General features: G+C 41.2%; 1 protein-coding gene across 1 annotated transcript in view; it reads right to left on the reverse strand.

Annotated features, from left to right (window-relative positions):
* Positions 1-23,937, reverse strand: part of NRXN3 (neurexin 3) — a 1,051,320-nt gene that overhangs the window by 722,426 nt on the left and 304,957 nt on the right. The window contains exon 8 of the mRNA XM_086748180.1: positions 2,666-3,104. Within this exon, the coding sequence (XP_086604306.1) occupies positions 2,666-3,104 (439 nt within the window). The remainder of the gene's footprint in view (positions 1-2,665; positions 3,105-23,937) is intronic.

Genomic DNA, 23,937 nt, shown 5'->3' on the forward strand with positions numbered 1-23,937 from the left:
GGCACTTTTTGCAGGGCTAGAGAACAGACAGACCAAAAATCCCCAGTTACTGAGGGCAGAGCTGGTATACAAAGCAGTGCACTGATACAACCGTAGACCAAACCTTTCAGTAAGATTTTTAGTGTCTGAGTGGGTGGGACAGTATGTGTGTTTTGTAGCTGCTGACCAGTCAAAAACATTGTCTTGTATAACGTGCTCAACGTTCTGCAGCTAGAAACTGTGACAGGTTTTGTGGACCCTTTGTGGGAGCTTTTGCCAAGGACACAAAGGTTACAGGACGCTAGGTGTCCATGTCCACGCTGTCAGTTTGTGTCAGAGCACAAACAGCTTTTGTTGCTCTGGCAGGCAACACAGACCAGAGCATCCACAGAGCCTAAGGGGACTAGAGGTGCTAGAGGTTATTTGAACTCGACTGACGTGCTTCTCCAGCATTTGTGCTCCTGCCTTAGTACTTCGCAGTAGTGAATATCTGGATTTTTAGGCTATTTTATAAGCTCAGCAGAGCCTAAAGTTTTGGACTGTTTCAGAAATGGGAACAAGAAGGGTAGAGATGACACCTAATAAAGGCCTGGCTGCTTTAGTAATGAGAACCAGAACCTCAAGGTCCCTAGCTCATTAAACCCAAATGGCTATTTTGTGGCCTACATTAAGTAAATACATTATTTCAGTTCAGTTACTAGATGACAGGCATCCAGATTTTAAAGTAAATAAATAAAATCTTCAAGGTGTAACCGTTCTCTGGTCTGCACATCAGATTAAAACCAAGGACTAAAGAAGAAGGAATTCTGAACTTCCTTCTCACACCTACAAAAGTACCACTGGGTAAAACGGGTTGATGCTTGCTAAAGGTATGGTGTGAAGAAATCAATGCCAGTATCGTGGTTATCTGGGGAGACATCAGTCACTCGGACCTTTAACCCGCTACTTCTTGTCAGCAGAAAATTTACTTAAAAAAAAAGAAAGACAGAAAGAAAAAGAGAAGACAAGAACATAGAAATCTGTTAATTCCTGTTGAGCAAAGTGCTTTTAATTCAAAATGTGTCATGTCTAATCAGTGTCCAGGCCATCACAAACCTCCCTGCCAAGCCACAAACAAGTCAGTCCTACAGTCTCATCCACCAAACAGCAATGCTGTCTGTCACACCTTCTTAGTCCAAATGAATGTGTGTCCTTCTTCCTTGGTTTTTACAAACTTTCTTAGCAAAGAGCTCAGTGTCATTTCTGTTTTTCCTCCTTCTGCAGCTGCCTCTCCAGGGACCAGGCAGTCCTCAAGCAAGCAAGCAAAACTGGAGGCAGTACTGAATGCGACTAATTGAGTTTATCCTTGGAAGTTAATTAAATTTTAGCAATTCCAAAGAAATCAAAGCTCCATTTATTTATTTATGGCTTCCTTTATAAAATGTTAGAAAATCAATGTCTTGAGGAGATAGCAATATATAACCACACATATTAAGTCCTAGTAGAGCACCATGCCAAATACAAAGAAACTGCTCACTCATCAAAGAAAAAACTAGCTTCAGGCAAAGACCTGTTCAAACAGCTAGGCTTTGCATGGTATCTAAAAGTCAGCACTTCTGAAAACTCAAGGGAGGCAAATTCTAGCACTGTATTCTTTCTACTAAGAGCATTCTGCAACTGGAAACATAAAATTAGGGACCTAACACTATCATGTGTTAGGTCGCCAGACAAATCCCAAATCCGCTTGCAAATGTAAGCAAAATTCCCTTTGAGGGGATATATGGCCAGGCTTTGAGATAGCAACAGTTCAGGAAGAATTCAAGTATCATTGTTCACATATTCTCAAAATGAAATGACAGTATTTTATTATTTTGTTTCCTTCCACAATTTCAGAGTACATCATGAGTATGTTACCTTGACATCCAGCACTAGAAACAAATAAAATACCTCTTGGTAATTGCATGGTAGGTATATTATTAGAAATAAACTAAAACACATTTTTGAAAATGAAAAGCTGCAAGGAAAAAAAAGGAACATCCACTGAATGCTGACTCAGATATTTAGACTAGAATCTGGCATCCAAGTTGAAAGTAAACAAACATAACTGAAAACTGCAAGATGCTAAAGGAAACAGAAGAGGATGCAAATGTTGATTTGTTACCATAATTTTGTCAGTGGTTGTACCCATTAATTTTATTTTCCTCATGACAAGATCCAAACCTATTCTTTACAAAGACACAAGATCCTGAAGAAAATGGTAATATTAGGTCACAGCAATAAATTCTCATTTGGTTTCTACTAAGTTCCTTTTTGAAAAGAAACCAAAGTACATCAGTGAGAATTTCTCAAACCAAGGATGAAATAATAATGGTTCTGAATAATCTTAAACCTTATCACACCCTACAAAGAAGTTATCACTATAATTATGTATGCAATTGCAAAGATAAGTCCAGAATATCTGAAAATTGTGAATAAAATGTTAATAGACTGCCTCTGCAATGTGCTATCTGAAGTTCACACTAAACATTTAATGAAAACCTAGCCATTCACATCTTTGCTTTGCTGGATGAATATCACTGGAGTAACACTAAGTTTTTGTAAGAATGTGACTCATATCTGCCAGGTTTTGAAGGTTCTGAGAACTAATACACAACCCTAGATCTAGATTTGAATGATGAATCTACTTAAGAAAAAGTCCTCACTCTACCTGATCTTCCGTCTCGTTGAATATCCACATGATACCACTCTCCATCATTAGCTTTCTTCTGGGTGGCCTTCACTTTAATTGTCCCAGAGCCCATGTCCAGCAGCAAGTAGAGGTTCCCATCTAGAAGTTCAACTGCAAAAAAGTCCACCTTCGTATTTTTCTGGCTCCTGACATCTTTTCTCTCTTGAGGCTTGCCGTGGGTGAAAAGGATCAGTCCATTTGGTTCAGTGGTTCGGAAGTCAAATGAGATGGAGCCCATCCTTTTGGTATTCCATTTAGGCAGACTAATGTAGGCTTCAGGTGTCTCAAAGCTGATGGGATCCAGTGTAGCCACATTCTCACACACGAATTTAACTTCCCCGTAGATCTTCATCTTAGTATCTCCAATCCGTGCCAAGCGAGACAGCTCCAGACGAATGTCGTTATTCTTATAAACAACCTGCCAGACACAAGGAAAAATATCATACATCAATCCTGCATACGGTACAAATACCACAATTACTTTCAGCCATGGGAGATAAACTACCAAAAGACAGTGGGGAGCAGAAAGGAGAGCATGGAAGAGTCTGACATGATGACAGAGGGAGAGAGCAGAACCAGGAGTGTGTACAGAAATGACAGCAACAACTTTGCGATGACTATAGATCGGATAAGCATGCAAAAGAGAACATTTAATTGGAGGACAGTGAGAAAAACCAAGTCTACCACAGGCCCACTCTGCTGTAAAAGCCTTTGTGCATAAAACACAGTGTGTGTTTGGTATCATGCTGTTATATTTGCATAAATCCCATACAAAACAGATACCAAAGTGTAACAACCTCCATGTCCATCTCTGCTAGCCACAGCGGGGAATTCTGTACCACCACTGTCATTTCTCAATTATTCCTATAAGCTCACTTAACTACTAGGAGAGAGATGCAAAAAAAATTAAGCAAGTTGCTGTGAACTGTTGGTGACTGCCCTGTGGCTCCTAAAGAGCTACAAGAAAAAATAAACAAAGATTTAAAATTTCTCTGATCAAGAAATCCTAGAACACCACAGGCACAAACTTGCTATGGAGATATCTGCATAGCTTATCCTCACTTCAAAAAAACTATGCTGTGTTAACATACAAAAGCCTGTACATATTCAGTGTCTGGACTCTTACACTCCCTGGGTTAAGGACCAGAACTCTGGACTCTGTGGTGCTACATGGATAGAAATTAGCCAAGAGAAGAGCCTCAAACAGGCAAGCACTCCTGAGCACGCTTGGCTTGCTGAGAAGTCCAGACTTCCTGCCCTTCTCTGTCTCACAGGTACAGAATTGATTCCTTGCAAAGAGGACTCCTCTCTGCCCCGTACCATTCTCACAGAGGCAGGGACTGCAGAAGGCACAGAGCTGAAATATTTGTAAACTGTACTTTCTCTCAACAACCTTCCACACTTCCTAAGCCCAGAATCAGGACATACAGCCAGCCAAAGCACTTCTGCAACGAGCACAATTTTGATTGAATTCATGTTCTGTGACGCTACTGAAGACTCTGATTTCTTCAAAGGAGTTCGTATTTTTAAAAACTTTCTATCTAGTACTTATAGCATATACACACATACGCGTTTCATTTCTGCTTTCAAAATGCTAGCAGGATGAGTTGTCAGTAATTTGCTATGAAAAAAAGAAGGGAAAGGAAATACATATTGTTAGTTCTACAAATAGGACAGGAAAGTCAGAGAAATGAATCTGCAGTAAATATTAAAAGGCAAATGATGGAGAGAATGAGGAATAAGCTTCTAAAGTAGGTGACCTCAGGATGAAAAATAAATGAAATCACAATTCAACACATTTTTAGCAAGCAAATAATTTCTAGCTTTCACTAAGCATTGAAGAATGTCCCCAGTGCAGACAGCACAGCACAAGATCTTCCTGCTACAAAGGTAAAATATCCTACACCAGTGTGAAAGGAGAACTTAACTGTTCATTCCCATTTAGAGCCACAGCACAGCGCTGTAGCTCCTCCCAGCAGAGGACAGTATTGACCCACAGTAGCTCGTTTTGCTCCAGTTCCCAAGAAGGCACTCTGCCTGCACACAGACTTAAAAAACATCAAGTCTATTAATATCTGCAACAAGAATAAAATATATTTGCAATTTGTGGGACTGTAGTAGTTTCATTCTACAGATTAACCATGTCAAATGCTCTCACTAGACAGACCATACACCTCGTTCCAGTGACTCAGCAGGCTGTGCATTGCAGCCACCTCCTCTTGCCAGAGAATGAGGTGCACCTCAGCCCCACAGCAGAGACCAGACGCAGCTACATCAGTATCCAGAAAAGGCACGTGTAAGAACCATGAGATGTACTCCATGCATGCACACTCCGTGCAGCTATCTCTACTGCCCAGGACTTCTGCATGTTCCTTGTATGTGCAGCAAGTCCAGCGCTTTCCACAAACTCTACTTCTGAGCACTGCATGCAGTCCTGTCTCTGCATCTAAAGGAAACAGAGGAGCCAAAGGTACACAGGAAAATAAACAGAACAATTAAGAGAATGGAGCAAGATGCTTTATGAGGATAGCCTGAAAAGGCCAGGTCTCTTCTATTTGGAGAGGACTGAGACAGAATACGATTGAAGTTTACAGAAGGTAGTGGAGAAGATGAATGTCAAACTGCTCTTTGCCAAATCCAGCAATAACAGAACTAGAGGCACTCATTGAAACTTGTGAGACTCCCACCTGGAGTACTGCGTCCAGCTCTGGAGCCCCCAACATAAGAAGGATGTGGACCAGTTGGAGAGAGTCCAGAAGAGGGCCACAAAGATGATCAGAGGGCTGGAGCACCTCTCCTATGAGGACAGGCTGAGAGAGTTGGGGCTGTTCAGCCTGGAGAAGAGAAGGCTCCAGGGAGACCTTATAGCGGCCTTCCAGTACCTAAAGGGAACTGATAAGCAAGATGGGGAGAAACTCCCAGGAGGGAGGACCTGTTGTGAAAGGACAAGGGGTAATGGGTTTAAAATAGAGGGAGGTAGATGCAAAACTGATATAAGGAAAAAAAGCTTTATAATGAGAGTGGTGGAACACTGCAACAGGTTGCCCAGAGGGGTGGTGGATGCCCCATCCCTGGAAACATTCAAGGCCAGGTTGGACGGGGCTCTGAGAAACCTGATCTGGTTGGAGGTGTCCCTGCTCCTTGCAGGGGAATTGGACTGGATGACCTTTGAAGGTCCCTTCCAACACAAACTATTCTATAATTTGATGATCAGTTTAAAATGGATTTTTAGAAGTACTTATTTACACAGAGGGTAGTGAACCTCTGGAACTTGCTGCCACAGGAGGTTGTGGAGGGAGAGAGCATCTACAGGCTCAAAAAGAGCCAGAAAGATAAATGGACAGCAGGTTCATAAACTGATATTTAAGGGAAAAGGAAGAGACAGATCTTCTAATAATCCTAATCCAACAGTAGCAAATGCTGTGGGAGGATAAAGGGAATGTGCCACTGACAGTAACCATGCTCACATTTTCTCTCCCTAAGCAGCACTTGCAACTACCACTGTTGGAGGCAGAATACTGAGTAAATGGATGGACCGTTTTTCACACCCACTAGAGTTTTTATCATAGAATCATAGAATGGTTAAGGTTGGAAGGGACCTTTAAAGGTCATCTAGTCCAACCCCCCTGCAAGGAGCAGGGACATCCCTCACTAGATCAGGTTGCTCAGAGCCTCATCCAGCCTGGCCTTGAACGTTTCCAGGGATGGGGCCTCCACCACCTTTCTGGGCAACCTGTTCCAGTGTTCTATAACTCACATTGTAAAATATTTTTTCCTAATTTCTAATCTAAATCTACCCCCCTCTATTTTAAAACCATTACCTCTCGTCCTATTGCAACAGGCCCTACTGAACAGCCTATCCCCATCTTTCTTGTAGGCCCCCTTGAGGTACTGGAAGACCGCTATCAGGTCTCCCCGGAGCCTCCTCTTCTCCAGGCTGAACAGCCCCAACCCTCTCAGCCTGTCCTCATAAGAGAGGTGCTCCAGCCCTTTTATCATGTTCTTAATGAATCTATGTGTATAGTAGGTTGTGCACAGTCTACCCCTTGTCTCACTCCAGGGACAGACTGGGAAAGAGGATAATTGGAAACAGGTTCCTGTGGTCAGAGTCCTTCTGACAGCACCTACATATGGGGCTCCCTGACTGCTACGACTCCAGTGCAACTCTGCATTTTTGGTTTCACTCCAGTATGCTGTTGCTTTGGTGGGCAAGAGAATGCATAAACTGTGACTTTTATGAGCGCAACAGAGAACTGCCCTTATAGGATACTACTAACAGCTGCGCAAACCAACTCTCCTCTAAGTTGTATCATGAAAACCTTGACCCAGGCTCTCCAGAGAAGCAGAAACGTAGCAAATATTCTACATACAATTTATGGCTAGTGCTGGGTTGAGTCTAGCTACAACTCAATGATCTGCTTTCAGCACATTGTTGGTAGAAGGAATATGCTCGCATACACATAAGTAGCTTTTGACTCTCAGCTGAGCCGCAGACAGGTTACACCTCCTCTTTTCATGTATTTGATACTTGAGTAATAAATCCCATTTCTTCTGAGGAAACACAGATGGTCTGCCTCTGGGTTTATTTGGGGTTTACTGCACATTGCCTTGTATTTCATTAGTCATACCAGTATCACAGTTGGAGTATCCTTGAGACAGAAGACTTTCAAAGGATCTAGAGAAAATTACATGGAGTTAGTTGTAACCTAGAAAGTTGTAACCCAGAAATGGTGGATCCGAGAGCAAATTTGGAAGAAAGGACCAACAAAGCAAGCACAAAGGAGGACTTGGGGATGAGAGGAGAAAGGATGTTGAATGGATAAAAGAGTTACAAGAGCTCTGACTTCAATCTTTTCAAAGAAACACATCCACCCTGATCCGAATCTCTCTTACTGAAGTGTGTTTGTTGTTCTACCTAATTTTCTTTTTGAAAAACCCCAAACCCACAACCTAGCTTGAGAAATTTAAAACACACCTGGTGTTGAAGGAAAAAGTGCAAGTCTGTCATATAGACAGACACTGACTTAAGGTATTGACAGCCACATTTGGACATCAAGATCTTGATATATAATCAGGTACATAAGAACTCTCAGCACTAAAAAGAGAAGGATAAAAATAATCCTTGGCTGTAAAACCAGGTGAATCCTGAGCAGGAATAGAGAGAAAACAGCATCTCTGACTGGGGCATGAAACACTGCCTTACAGCTTCTGATATCCACAGTTCAGCTGTTAAACCAAAGGTTCAAGAATGTGAAAAGGGAATGTAATTAAAGGAATGTGTGTCCCATAGTGAAAAACATTCAAATTCAGTCTGTTTAATAGGTAGAGGTTAAAGGGTGATCTGATTACAATCTAGGAGTACCTGTGCAGAAAATGGAATTTGGCAATAGAGGGCTCTTTAATCCACGTGACAAAGGGATAATGGGATCTGGGGGCTAGAAATTTAAGTTAGAGAAATTAACATTTTAAAATATTATGACTTATTTTTACATGAGGGCATTTTCCCATTGAAATAATTTACTACAGGTTATGGTGTGTTCTCTGTCACTGGCAAACTTTGAATTAAAATAGTATCTTGTTTTCTCTAAAAGACATAGTGAGACAGGAATTAATTATGTAGCAATCAGCCTAGATTATCCTAATGGCTCTTTCTGGCCTCATAACCTATGAATTGTTGTGTTTTAATTAAATCAACAGATGCTTCAGTGCAGTTTTCCAGGACAGATGAAACATATCTTTCCCAAATGTTAAAACTGCCTGGTAAAGAAGATGCTTGTATCAATTCTGGTCTGACTTGCCACCAGTGCTTTCACTGAGGCTTTTTTTATATGTTTGTGATCCCACTCTGCAGCCCAACATTAAAAAGGAAGGCAAGTAAAAAGCCTAGGATGAGCAAGTTGATTCTATAGTTCTAAATATATGAGCTTCAAGAACTAATTTCTTAGAAAGTCACGTGCTGCAAGCCAGAGAAGGAACATTTTCACTGAGAAAGCTGTCTGCCAGCACTACAATCATCTGCATAACGCTTCCTACCTGGTATTCTCATTCTACCAGCGATCTCTGAACTTGGGGGCTTTTCAAGATATGTCAAAATACTGACTGAAACCTACACCTTTTTTAACTCCAACATAGGCCATGACTGACTCAGAGAGCTGGCCCTCGCTAGGACACAGTCTTCTAGTGCCATTTTGGGACATGGCTTCCATAACAATGTACAAGCAAGCCCAGCAATGAAAGCAGTGCCCTTGATTTTGTCCATTTTTATCAGATGGCTTTCTGGATAAAGCCAATCTTGCCTATTTAAATAGAGATGAGCTTGATTTCATCCTATGTCTCGTATCTGTATCAGAGGGTCAAGATACCCAAGAGAGTCAAAGAAATTAATCCTGTCGGGGAAACGTACACATCTACTTTACAGTTACCCCTAGAAGGATGGTAAACAGAGAAAGGGGAAGAAAATGGCTAGCAAAGCTATGCACAGGGCATTTGAAAAGTAATTTATGCTTCCAATCTTAGTATTGCTTTATATTCCAAAAATGAAATCAGAACAATGACAAAAGCATTTTCTTCCTTTTCCATGAGGGCTGCTGCTGAATACACTTTAACAGTGGAATATTTGACTGTTCAATCTTTGTTTAATGAACTAGACCAGTATAAATGGATGGTCAGGGATGGGGTAGTCAGATACACACAGTCTCTGATAATCAGCAGTAGAATTCCATGACATCTGGGATATTTGGAGGGATAAAAAGATATACAGTAAATCAGGTTTCCTTTAAATATGCTGAGGAAGAAGAGTTTGTTTTAAGCTGAGCTAAAACAAATTGGCAATCTAGTTTTGAGGTTTCTTAAAAATGGCAACTTTGCAATTCTGAAGCATTCAAGGAATTTCTCCTGCTACACTTATAAGAAGCTTCACTCATGGGTTAATGAGAGCTCTAATCAGATGGCTTTTCACAATGATGAAAAGCATCTCTCTGCAATCAAGTGAAGATGCAGATACAGAAGGAGCAAAAAAAAAAAGTGAGGAAAAATTATGTGCTAGATTTGGCCAGTAGCCAATATTCCTCTCCGAGGTGGTACTATTAAGCAGGAAACATGGGTTTGGTGCAGACTAGTCAACAGGCATGCTCCCAAGGGGAATGGCCACTGATAGTCTGGTGAATTAGAAGATGACCATCGTGAACCACCATGAAAAAGGGCAATAACCTGAAGGCTGAGTAAGTTTAGCTAACTAGGAAGAGCACCTCTGAAGTTCAGCCAAGTTGCTCACCTACCGCATCCGGTGTAGCACCAGTTCCTGTCACAAGCTGCCCACCTTCACCAACTGCCCATATCACTTCTCAGGATGGCTGACAGTGAGCAGCTCACCCTCCAGCTTTTCTAACACTTCCTTAAAGGCACCTGCACCAAACAAGACAAGTTCCTGCAGCTTAATAAATTACAGCTTATCAGCTGGCTTTCCAGAACTCTGTATTTCTAGCCTGCACTGACCAGCAAGTAGAAACAAACACATCAGCTAATAATGCTTTACTTTGTGTTTGGGACAGACTATTGCAGCCATCCAAGGCTTCAGTGACGAGTCACTAAAGCTGCTATAATTATTTAAACTGTACATGGCCTGTGCATACCTGCTCTAAATATATTTGATAGTTCACTGGGATAACAACTGGGTTCAGGTATTTACATAAACACAATCACCATTCACCACACTGAAGGGGTTAATTCTCCTGTTGTGAAAAATAATACATTGAACACTGATGACAAGTAACTGAAACCAAATAAATAAGACTCAAATATGATTTGTGCTGTGTTGGCTCAAGTAACGGCATCCTACAATCCACCTGAATTATGTTTAATAAAGAACACGTGTTTACTCATCTAAAAATAGGAATATGGTGAGTAGAATGCTTAAACAATAAGGCAGGACTATTTCAGGCTTCCCTATAAAATTTTTTCTACCTTATAAATCAATTATAGGTTCTGAAAACTTCAGGTTTTGTGGAAAACTCTAGAAGAGAAAAGAAATTTATTTCGTTTCAGAAGAATTCTAGGAAGATACAGAGAAGCACTTCCTGAAGCAGGATATAAAGAATGACAAAGAAAAGGAATTAAAGGTGCCAGTAAAAAAAAAAGGCCTGAAAAAGGCAGGGTGGAATTTCTTCATCTGGTCTAGTGATAACACAGTAAAAACAATTATTCAGAAAGAGGTTTATGCAGAAAAATAACATTTCCTTAATGGATACTCAGGACAGAGGACTCAGTACTTCACTGTGGTGACAATTATCCTTTAAGTAAAAAAAATAAGACCCTGCTTTTCATGAGAATTCAGGACATCTGAGCGTGTTCACAGTTACTGCAGAGTTAACAACAACCCAAATCACTCTCTGCTGGTTTTGGCTGGGAAAGAGTTAATTTTCCTCATAGTAGCTGACATGGGGCTATCATTTGGATGTGTGCTGGAAACAGCATTGATAACACAGGGATGTTAATTACTGCTGAGCAGTGCTTACACAGCACAGAGGCTTCTTCTGCTTCTCACACTGCCCTACCAGTGAGTAGGCTGGGGGTGCACAGGGAATTGGGAGGGTACGCAGTTGAGACAGCTGATCCCAATTGACTGAAGGGATATTCCATTCCATACGACATCATGCTCAGCATATAAAGCTGGGAGAAAAAGGAAGAAGAGGGGAACGTTCGAAATGATGGTATTTCTCTTCCCAAGTAATGATGATGCATGATGGAGCCCTGCTTTCCTGGAGATGGCTGAACACCTGCCTGCCAATGGGAAGTAGTGAATTAATTCCTTGTTTTGCTTTTCCTGCATGCAAAGTTTTTGCTTTACCTATTGAACTGTCTTTATCTCAACTCACAGGTTTTCTCACTTTTACCCTTCCAAGTCTCTCCTCCATCCTACTGGCAGGGAGCAGTGAGCTGGTGCTTAGTTGCCAGCTGGGGTTAAACCGCAGCACATTCACAGAGTATCCCAGAGGAAGCTTAAAAAGATTAAGGCAGACCAAGGTCCATCCTGCTACCTTATCTTTCACCTTGGAATATACCAAGATAAAGGCTGAACATTTATATCTATGCTTTTTTGGAATAAGATCTAAGATTTTTTTTTGCCTTACAATCAACCAAATACCATACGAATGACAGTAATTCCAATCCTGTAATGAAAGGAGAATTTAAAAAAAAACAAAACACAAACTTTAGGGGAACAAAAAAGTTGCTTTACAGCTATATATTGAAGTTCTGTAATATGTGTTTAGAGTTGTGCAATACATTTTTGCATATACTGAGCCTGCTGCTTCTTGAGTTAGCTATGAATATTGCTAAGTGAATAAAATATCAAACGCTGTACAGCCTTACTTAATCTTGGTATTGCATTGCAGCATTCAAACTACAGAAAAGTAGAGTTGTGAAATAACCGACTTATTGGATTCCTTCCTTTTAACAGATAGCAATAAGGACAGAATTTATTTTATCACGAGTGGATTTCTGCATCCCCCATGCTGGGCTACACTGATTGCTAATTCATTTAGTCTAGCATTGAAGAAAATCTTGATTTCAAAGGGAATAGCAGAGTGCACAATTGCATCTTCAGACAAACATGATTGGAACATTAGAAATTACATATATTAATTTGTGAAAAAAAGGCATGACACTGTATATAGGAGGAAGAAGCCTTCATAGTTGCAAGAGAAATGCTGCTGAATGATTTTGTATTAGCCTCATCTACCAAAAAGGCCCAGCATAGGCAGCAGTAAGAAAGTAAAATTGGTTGTAGCATACACCATGATTTGAGGATGAATGCTCTTTTGTGGTGGATCTTCTTTCCTTATTGCAGGTACTTCAAGTTCTAGAACTAGTGAAGAAAGGGATCACAGGACATACATGCAGTATAGTTTCTGCATTTCTTAAAATATCACCTTTCCACATACTTTCTAAGCCATCAAACCCCAAATACTTTCAAAAATATATTCTCCATATCATAGTGGCCAACTTGAAGTGATGGAATTGGTTTTGCAGAAGTGCTCATTTTGATTTTGACTTTACTGTTAAGCTACAAGAAATACTCTGAGAAATTAGACTTCAATTTCTCAGTCTGTTCCTAAAATCACAGCATCATAAAGGTTGGAAAAGACCTCTAAGATCATCAAGTCCAACTGTCAACCCAACACCACTATGCCTACTAAACCATGTCCCAAAGTGCCACATCTACATGTTCTTTGAACACCTCCAGGGATGGTGACATCACCATTTCCTTAGGCAGCCTCTTCCAGTGCCTGATCACTCTTTTCAGTCAATAAATTTTTCCTAATATCCAACCTAAACCTCCCCAATGCAACTTGAGGCCTTTTCCTCTCATCCCATCACTAGTTACTTGGGAGAAGAGACCAACACTCACCTCATTACAACCTCCTTTCAGGTAGCTGTTGAGAGCAATGAGGTCTCACCTCAGCTTCCTCTTCTCCAGACTAAACAATCCCAGTTCCCTCAGCCACTCCTCATAAGACTTGTGCTCCAGACACCTCACCAGCTTCGTTGCCCTTCTCTGGACATGCTCCAGCAACTCAACATCCTTCTTGTACTGAGGGGCCCAAAACTACACACAGTATTCGAGATGCGGCCTCAGCAGTGCTGAGTACAGGGGCACAATCGCTTCCCTACTCCTGCTGGCCACACTGTTCCCAATACAAGCAAGGATGCTGTTGGCCTTCTTGGCCACCTGGGCACACTGCTGGCTCATGTTCAGCTGCTTGTCAAGAAGCACCCCACGTCCCTTTCCACCAGGCAGCTCTCCAGCCACTCTTCCCCAAGCCTGTAGCATTGCATGGGGTTGTTGTGACCGAGGTGCAGGACCCGGCACTTGGCCTTGTTAAACCTCATACAGTTCACCTCAGCCCATTGATCCAGCCTGTCCAGATCCCTCTGCAGAACCTTCCTACCCTTGAGCAGATCGACACTGCCACCCACTTTTTTATGTGAAAAAGTAAATGACTGACAGTAGTAGAGTTCACATTTGTGTCACAGCAAAGCATTTAAGGCATTTCACTGTGGATCCAGGTGCACAAATTTGGACTTCTCTCCTGCTTCATATTCTATTCAGCCTCCACTTGGCCTAGTAACAGAGAAGAATAAAAGCTACAGGACAGGGAAGCTAAGACAGCCAGCTACGATGCTTCTTTCTTGCGCCACAGGCCATAGACACAGGCATACCTCATGCTAGCCCTGAAAAGGTACTTGTACCTTAGACATGTCTCTGGATGTAGGAAGGGTATAGAGGAGATATGTCAATATTTTACAAATATTAATGAATATATCATACTGAGGAAATTCAGTGTTCTACACTGAGCCTGTACAGTGCAGAGAAAAAAAAAAAAAAAAAAAAGAGACAGCAGAAATAAAGACTTAATAACTACACACTGAAAATAATTCATTGAGTAGATTGAATGACGCATCCCGGAACGTATGGAGACACAGAAGGAGGCAGTGCTGTACTTTGCTGGAGATCATGTCCAGTTTGGAGAACTGCACTTCAAGAAAGGAGTGAGGCTATTGGAAAGAGTCCCAAGGAGACCAATGAGAATAACCAGAGGTCTAGAAAATAGAAGAAAGATTGAACGCATTGCTTCTTTTTAACATAAAGAAAAGAAAACTGCAAGGAGACATTATAACAGTGTTCAAATATAAAAAGGCTTCTACAAAGCAGAAAGGAACAACCTGTTCTTTGTATCTATGCTGAAAAGGACAAGGAATAATAGGCAAAAATTACAGCAAGGAAAGGTTAGAATTGATGTTAAGAAAAGCTTTTTTTTTAATTTAAGAACAGCAAAGCACCGGAAGAGATTGCCTGAGAAGCAACAGCCACTGGAGACCTCTAATTACAGGTTAAACAAATCGCTGTCAAGACTCACATAGATGTCATCAATTTTGTCTTGGGACAGTGGAAGCGGAAAGGACTAAATAACCTCTCAAGGTGCAATTCAGTTTTATTTTATATGATTCTGTGTTTGAGTTGGGGCGGAGGTGAGAAAAGGGAAATTACTATGTAGCTAAAGACCTTCCTAGTGTTTAATGCACAGAAGGGAAGAATAAAATTTATATTAACGCAGTTTATATATCACAAATGTGAAGACCTTACATTTACAAATGAACTTCCCTAGCTAATGAAGGTTTGACAGCTTTTTTAGAGTTAAAAAATAAGAAAAAAAAAAACAAATCATTATCTCAGAAGCTTATTTACCACCATGCAGTAGTTGACTTCAATTACATTCAGTTCTGCATTGAGCTTATACAGACATTCACCAGTTACAGAATGCTCTGCTCCTCCCAAGTACATCCTGAAATCTCAGATTTGTCTAGCTAGCACAAGCTAAATCTGTCCAGCTTGGTTCAGTGATGAGTGTGTGAGGAAACAATTACTGTCAAGTGTCTTAAGGATTTCATCTGAAAGCCAGAGAGGAATTATTTTAGGATGGCCCCATTGATGATTTCAGGCTTGAACCTTATTATACAAGACACTGAAAAATGTATCAGACTGTGACTTCACAAATAAACACTCACATAGGTGGATTTGAAATACAGTGAAACTGCTAAGGTTGTGCAAGTACAAAAGACCTATCTCAGGAAACAGATCTGTTTAGTACGGCTGGGTGAATGTTTCCATCGGGATCGCTTTCGAACAGAGAATTCCATTTCCCGAACAGAGAATTAACAATTAAATGCTTCACTTCAAGCTGTTGCAACCCAAAATGGCATGCTTAATTTCATCAAACTTAACAGAAAAGCTTTTGATTGAACTTACCAAAACATAAAACTGTATTTTCCAGGCTTTACATTTACTTTCAATAGTGGTCCCCACTTTTACCTCTGGTCTGCACTCTCTAGGGAAACACTTTCACATGATGCAATGTCAGTGTCCCACTTGGCATCATAAGAAATACATGGTGTCCCTCTGGGGTCTGTATTGGGACCAGTATCATTTAACATCTTTGCCAGGGACATGGACAGTGGGATAGAGTGCACCCTCAGCAAGTTCATCGACGACACCAAGCTGTGTGGTGCCGTCGACACGCTGGAAGGGAGGGATGCCATCCAGAGGGACCTTGACAGGCCAACCTCATGAAGTTCAACCAGGCCAAGTGCAATGTCCTGCACCTGGTTCAGGGCAATCCCAGGCTGAGACATTAAGGGATTGGGAGCAGCCCTGAGGAAAAAGACTTGAGAGTGCTGGTGGATGAAAAACTGAATATTCTGACATCCCAGAAAGACAACCGCATCCTGGGCTGCATCAAAAGAAGCACGGCCAGCAGGTCGAGGGAGGTGATTCTGCTCCTCTACTCAGCTCTCATGAGACCCCACCTGGAGTACTGTGTCCAGCTCTGGAGCCCCCAACATAAAGAGGACATGGATCAGTTGGAGCGAGTCTAGAGGAGGGTCACGAAGATGATCAGAGGGTAAGGCACCTCTCCTATGAGGACAGGCTGAGAGAGTTGGGGCTGTTCAGCCCAGAGAAGAGAAGGCTTCCAATACCTAAAGGGGGCCTACAGCAAAGATGGGGAGGGACTCTTTATCAGGGAGTGTAGCGATAGGACGAGGAGTTAAACTGAGAGTAGATTTAGATTAAACATAAGGAAGTAATTCTTCACTATGAGGGTGGTGAGGCTGCCCAGTGAAGTTGTGGATGCCCCATCCCTGGAAACATTCAAGGGCAGGTTAGATAAAATTTGAGCAACCTGATCTAGTGGAGGGTATCTGTGCCCATAACAGGGGAGATGGAACTAGATGATCTTTAAGGTCTCTTCAAACTCAAAAACTATTCTGTGATTCTATGACTGGTTTTGCCACAAAGCAGCTTGATCAAATACTCTGGCCCCTATGGGAGAGTGGGACACAAGAACTCTACAGTACAGCTACCACATGAAACTGCACTATATAGGAAAATATAGTTCTTGTCTAACTGGCTCCGAGGTGTTTGGGGTCAGCTCAGCAAGTAATATGAAATCATTTGATTCGAGGAATATCAAAATGTTAAATATGAATTCAATTCTGAAGTTTTCAGGGATTTCCATTAAAAAAAAAAAATCTTGCCAGCAGCAATGAAAACAAATGTGAGCTGATGGAACTTCCTTTGGAACAGAAACTTCATTTCACTCAGTTTTTTTATTTCAGTGATAAAATGTGTTTTAATGACATCACCAATGTTTAAAGTTTTCTGTGAAAATACCAAATAGATATTGCATGCTTACAAATACATAGTTTTTCCCCACTACCTGTCTTCCCTAGCCAATATGCCTTGAGCCTGCTTCACAAGAATATCCCTGGCAGGTACAAGAAGGTATTTCAGTCTCCATATGCCAGTCAAGCATTAGTCTCACTGCCTAGGCTTCCAATGTGTTAGGCAAATTGTGCCAACCAACCGCAGTGGCATTTTCTGTGGGTTTTTTTTCAGTTGTCCAGTAGAAAACAATCAAACACATTTGCCATTACATATGGCAGAGCACGGCTTAAAAGTGAGCACTGCTTAAATAATGATACAATTAGGGCAACAGATTATTTGGCAGATGTAGTATTGTGTAGACTTAGTCCACAAACTTGAAGCGGTGTCACCGCAGCAGGATGCTGTCACTGTTCATAGCAGAATGACAGCAACCAGGGGTGCAGCATCCCAGCATGTGTCTCCCTCCCTCAGCCTTAGCACAAAGGTCACGGGGGCACTGGCATCTCCTATCTGCAAGCCTTCAGCAAGCCTCTCCTCCTGTGAGGGAGCAAAGACACGCCGAGTCTGCTGAAGAAGTGCCATCGGCAGGATGGCTCTATCCTGTGGCTGGCACCATCTGTCAGACTACCAGCACTGTGTACTACACAAATCTAGATGGACTGGAGAGAAGGACCTGCCTCCATATGCCTAGCATGAAATTCTATGTTTTTTTCAAATGTTCTTTTTTAGCCTCTCTCTTGTTGCCATGTGTAAAAACCTGCCAGCACAAGCATCTCTCCAGAATCTCTTTGCTCACCTGTGTTCAAATTCCAAAGCATGGATCAAAGTTCAAAGCATCCATAGGTAAGGTTCCCCCAAACACTTATCAGCATTGCACTTACCACACTGTTGTGCAAAAAATGGGGAGGTGATAAGCTAAATATTTACTAGAGGGGGCAGGGAATGTAATTAATCCCCTGTAATTAATTCTGTACCTACAAGTGACATGGAGAGAAAAATGCCATCATCTTATAACTCCTCCTTGATGCTAGAAAAAGAACCAGAAGTTTTTTGACATCCTTCTCTTACATGTACCTAAAATCTCTCTCAGTTGTGACCTCCAGCTCACTGACAAAAGGAAGAGGGGGAAAAAAAAAAAAAAAAAAAAAAACCAAACCAAAATGTCCTCTACTTTGTGTTAGGGGCCAAATCCCAATTACCATGATGCCAAAATGTCTAGTCCATCTCTTCACTCAGAAGCCACCCAGCTGCACCAGCCACAGCTTTAGTACACAGTGCAACACTAAGACCAATAGAGGGAGGCTGTGAATGGGACAGCTTCACCTCACCTGCTCATGTGGTCTCACCTGGCCCCCAGAGTGACCCTTATTGACAAAGCTGTTTTCCTAGCCCTACAGGCTTATTGAGGAATAGTACCAAAATGGTGCAAAGAGCCCAGCGGCCCTGCCAGAGCCCACCAGGGCTGCCAGTAAAACTTCACCTGCATCACTTGCTTTGATCTGGAAGCTGCACGCATGGAGCAGAAGTCCAGCTGCCCCTGGGGGATAAGACAGGAGGGAGAAGCAGTCAGCACAGCCAGAACGCTGCTGCTGCACCGAGAGCGTGCTAAGGAAAGCATACAAAAGGAGAAAAAACAAAATGGAAAAAAAAAAAAAGGGATGACATTTTCCAGCAGAAGCACTGAGATGAGATGCAGAAATGGGAGACAGATGATGGCCTAAGCACCCCATTCAGCACTAGATTACACTTCCCTATCAAAGCAGGTGGGGTGCTGCAATCAGGAGCAGCGAGAGCTCTTCAGGAGGGAGAGAGGTCAGGGCTGGAGTCAGCACTGAGCACAGACAAAGGAGGCAGCTGATTAGCTGGTTCCAGGCACCTAGCGCATCGGGCCTGATTCTGCAAAAGGCAGAGAGCTCTCAGTACCATTTTGCCTCTGGAGTGGGCCTATCACTATGTATTTTTTTCTTTCAAAAAAAAAAAAAAAAAAAAAAAAAAAAAGAAAAGAAAGAAATGAAAAGAAAAGAAAGTTTGCAAACAGCTTTTCCCTAAAGGGAGCTGAAAAAGATACACCTCTCCATTGTAGAAACACTTTACATAAGAAATTTCTACAGGATATTTTAAGTTACTCTGTGAATATTGGTTTTAGATGTTAGCTCACTGTACTATCTATAACCATCTCCCACTCCCCCAGTGAGGGCCACTATCCCCACTTTTCAGAAAGAGTAAGTAAAGCAGAGGGAACTGAATATTCTTGGAGAATTCCTCCAGCAAGTCAACAGATGGTCAGAAAGAATGTGTCCTTCCTAATTACTACCTTGTGCCATAGCTGGAGGAAATGTTTTGGTGACATAGATCAGTGTAAATAATCTACTGACCTCTTTCAGCTTTGAAATTCAATAATGTAAATATGAAATGGCAATGAACTTCTCCCTCCGTTTGTTTACTTTTCCTACAACGCCATTTTAATGCATCCAGGCAGAGGCTTCCCATCTCCTCTCTGTGGAGCTTGGTTTTACATGTAAGAGAGACTGATCTCACATCTAAGAAAGTTTATTTGATACAAGTCTAATTTACAATATTATCTTACATTTTCTGTTTTCCTCAGTACTACCCTGGTTCTTAATTTCTCAAGCAGACATATAGAGCTTACACTGTTCAAACACTAATAAGCAGAAATCAAAATCTACCTTAGTCATTGTTTAGCCAAAATTCTCCTCTTAAATCTTTTAATTCTTTCTGGTCAACAGGACTGCCTATCCACTTTTGTCATTCAAGTTCCAACAACCTGTCCATGCCTTTACTGAGCACTGACACGCATAGACTCAGAACACGGTGAGCTTCCATTTCTGGGGTAAGCTTCTTTGCAGGAGTGGGGTGGGAAAGGGGCCCTGCTCTTGTTATTACCCAGACAACGTTGACTAGAATGATAGAAATTATTGTTTTGTCCACGTGGCACTCAAAGAACCAAGCATTTCTCCTCTACGTCAGTTTTATTCTCCTTGCATAGAGCAAGCGCTGTCAAAAATCACAAAATACATGTAAATCAGTCAGACATTATTTTTCTAATATACGAAGAAAGCCTGACTGTCTGGTACATTGGACACTGAAGGAAACAGTAGAGGAATAAGATGAAATGGCTGACAGAGTCACAAAACTTAAAAAAAAAAATTCCTGGAAGCAAGGACACATGTATTCCTCTGTGCAGGATTGTATGCTGATGTCTGGACACATAATCAACTCGCGTGCAATATGCACCTATGTATATTTGTATTTACATAAACATATGTCCATACACTATGCACACATGCATAAGAAAGGTATGTATTTACATACACGTAGTACTGAACAGTGGATCTCTGTATTTGTACCTATTAATGGCATACGTATGGGTTTATACATATCTGTAAACAGTACCTGTACGCAGTACTATATGTACACACGCGCATACATGTGTATTCGTCTCTCAACTTGTGATTCTCGTGCAATGCACATGTTTTTCCAGGACAGTAAATTGAAGTGTCCGCATGATTACTGTTAGAAGAATGCACGTGGTCTGCACGTGGATTCCCACGCACACATGTTCTTATGCAGGTGTGCCGCCAACAGACTGCTTGTCATTCTGGTAACTGCTACCCTTCTCTTATCCTGAAGGGAGCTCAGAAACACTCTCACAAGGACAGAGTCACCATTTCATAGCAAAATGACTGGTGGATTACACCAGAATCCTTGTGACTGCAAGTTCAGCCTTCACATATCCACATCCCTCAGTGTATCTACAAGTCAGATTTCCTTTCAGAAGATGCAACTAACTCTGCTGTACATGACACTGACCAGTGTGCCAAATGGGACTTAGCAGGAGCTAAGCACACTCCTTGCAGCACTTCTTTTTCTGTCACCTTGGCATGGTCAAATCTGAAAGGAGTATAGACAAGGGAGGAAGCAAAGAAAAAGACAATAGGGGCCTGTAAGTAAAGTATTTCTAATGTAAGCTGTCCTGGGTTGGCCATGTTCTTGCCTGGAGTCCTGTTCCAAGTCCAAATAATTCAACATCAACTCTGACTGTTCTACTACTACAAAGAGGTAAACAAGAAGAAAAAAAAAAAATCAGACCAAGAAAACAACTGCATACAAAGCGCATCATGCAAAACATAGAGGTAGATGCTGAAAAGTATATTGCTAGAGAACGTCTGTTCAGCCCACAATGCGATTCAGCACCACTGTGTCCTGCCATTCCCAGGCAGGAATTTTTCTGCTTGGCTTGGGTCCTTCATACAAAAGGCACTTAGAGGGAGAGGATTAGTGATGATGATTAAGGCATACTGAAAGGGTCGCTGTTTCCTGTACTGTACTATGCTCTTTTCTTCCTCTTTCTTCCCCTAGAGCACTGCGCTTTGAAAGGTCTGCATTTTTCATCTACCCCACACTTCCTCATTTTGCTTTGGAAGTAATATAAATAGCAACCAAAACAGGCATATTATTTCCCTAACTCCTCAGTCACTCTGTCAATAGGGTCTGTATGGTTTTATAATACGATTCCTTTGCCCTTAAAAGTGCAAGGATTTCATACTGGTCTGGCATCCACAAACCTGAAACCTCTCACCGGAAACGCATTATTTGCATGTGGGTCTAGCAACAGGTATTACTAAGGGTAAGAATTCTTTCCCAAGAGCTTCCAAAAGGAGAGATGGGTTGCAGACATCTGTCAAAGATCCTGTTAATCCCTCACGAAGCCACAGAGAAACTAGAAGTCCTGAACAGCTGTTTCTACACTGTGCTAACAACTAGTTTTGTCCTACCTACGTTAGCATGCATTTTAAAGGCAGATCATCAGCTTCTTGCCACATGCTTCCTTGCTTGTGTAGAAGTATTGTACCCCAGAAAGTTAAACCATTAAATAAGCTTGAAGGAAGAGAGTAAACCCCCTTGTGATACTCACACCCTGCAAAGTTGCCTGTGTGTTCCTGCAAGAGGTATAAAAGGCATAGTCACTGCCTTCTAAAAAACAAGTTTCATTTTCCCAGGTCAAACAAATTTTATGCCGGTAAGGGAACCTTACTGTTACATTATTATTATTACTATTGCTATGATTACTATTGATTATTACACATTGGAGACACTGGTGTGGTCAGGGAAATGAGGAGGTAGCAAGTAGCAGATGAAGGGATCTCTCTGACATGGAGAAGCATAACGATCATTCTGTACTACTTTCCAAAAACTTCGGAGGTTTTTGACTGGAGGTTCATTCCAATGTCCTAGGGATCTCTTGCATGAAAAAATTAAGGGCAGTAAGAAGAAAAAGGCAAACAGGCATATTTTGCTTTAATCCTTGCTTCTGATTTTATGGAAGAAGTGTTATGAATAAAGCTTTCCAGGTGCCAGAGAGAGACAGACTGTGACAGCACACTGGGGCCACTGCCCAAAGTTCCAGTCCTAGCATGGCTGAATTACAGCCATTGAGTAACTTCCAGATACTGGAAAGTAGTCTTGAGACCTAAGGCAGATTCTGGAAAAGGACAAGAAGATATCTAAAATTCAGTTTACTTATCACTTTGACATGCATATAATGACATATACTCAGACACATTCTTGTTTCAGTTCAGCCCAGTGCTAGATTATAGATTGAGGATCAAAGACTGTAAGTAATTCTCACACAATGGGAACCATATCTAAGCCTTGCAAATAGTGACTATGAAAAGAGCATGTGTCTTGGTGCATAACCAATTGAACATGAAATGCCTTTGTAAAACAGTTCCTAAGAGGGCTAATGTGATTCTTCAGTGTCTAAATAGGAAACTATCAAGAAAGTACAGAGAAAAGACACTGACTACGTATATAGTATTAGTAAAACCATTTAATAATTCTGTGGCCTGTTATCTTGTCTATGCTTTTAAAAAGATGTTAAAAAAAAAAAACTTCAAAGAGAACAGAAAAGTACTACAGCGATTTCAAGTCTCAAAGTCTTATACTACGCTAGGTGAGCTATCCAATGAATACCATCTGTTTCACCCAAAGGTAGGTTATAAGCTGGTCCAAATCTACATGCTACAAGAATCTGCACGGGGAGAAGTTCTCTGACAGAAGAGGTCTGCTTTAATTTAGGAGACAAAAGCATAATCATATATGTCAGCTAGCCAAATTACAACTATTCACTCTGGAAGTAATGTGCAATGTTTCCTACTGATCTAATTAATCAATGAATCACAATAGGGTGCACAATATGCACAATAGGGTGCATTGTAGTTAAAAATGGACTTGATGGAGAAGTCCATCAAAACCCCAAGGAGGCAATGGTTTGTTTAAAAGGTTCAGCTTATAAAATTCATGAAGAATATAACAAATATTTTTTTCTCTGTCAGATATAAATACATGAAGAACGTAAGTGCTTGTATCACAAGAGGATGACAAAGTATTTTGCAATCCAGGAGAACAAAAAGGGATGTTGATCAGCCACCAGGAATAAATATGCTTTATTTTTAATTTTGCAGACCTGGGTCAGTTGCTTCAAAGTCTTAAAAGAGCTGAATGAGAAGATTTCTGATCCACTGAGGTTTATTTTTAATCTTGGAATAACAGAAAAATAGCAGAAGAATAAAAGAACATTAATGTTGTGTGAATGTTTTAAAAAGCCAAACAGGACAAGATGTGTTACTGCAGAAGGGTTTAGCCTGCAGGAAACACCAACCCTGGAGGAAATAGCACAAAAGCTTCTATCCAAAGTGCTTAATAAAAACATTAAAGGATAAGAATACAATACTTAATGTAATTAGACTTTCCTGTGTAAAAAGAATTCCTGTCAAATAAACCAGATATCATTTGAATAACAATGGTAAAGGCACAGATGAAACATTTTTTAAGGCATTTGACTGAACACTAGAAGACAGCTCTGCTTAAATTAACAGCATACAAGAAGAAAACAGGACATAATATTAGACAGATAGATAGTCCTCAGCTGACAAATCTCAAAACGTAATTGTCAGTGGAGTATCATTACTGAAAAGAGGCATTTCTGATGCACCATGAGGATTTA

This window comes from Chlamydotis macqueenii, chromosome 5 (assembly GCF_036417535.1).
Source record: "Chlamydotis macqueenii isolate bChlMac1 chromosome 5, bChlMac1.mat, whole genome shotgun sequence".
Taxonomy (NCBI): Eukaryota; Metazoa; Chordata; class Aves; order Otidiformes; family Otididae; genus Chlamydotis; species Chlamydotis macqueenii.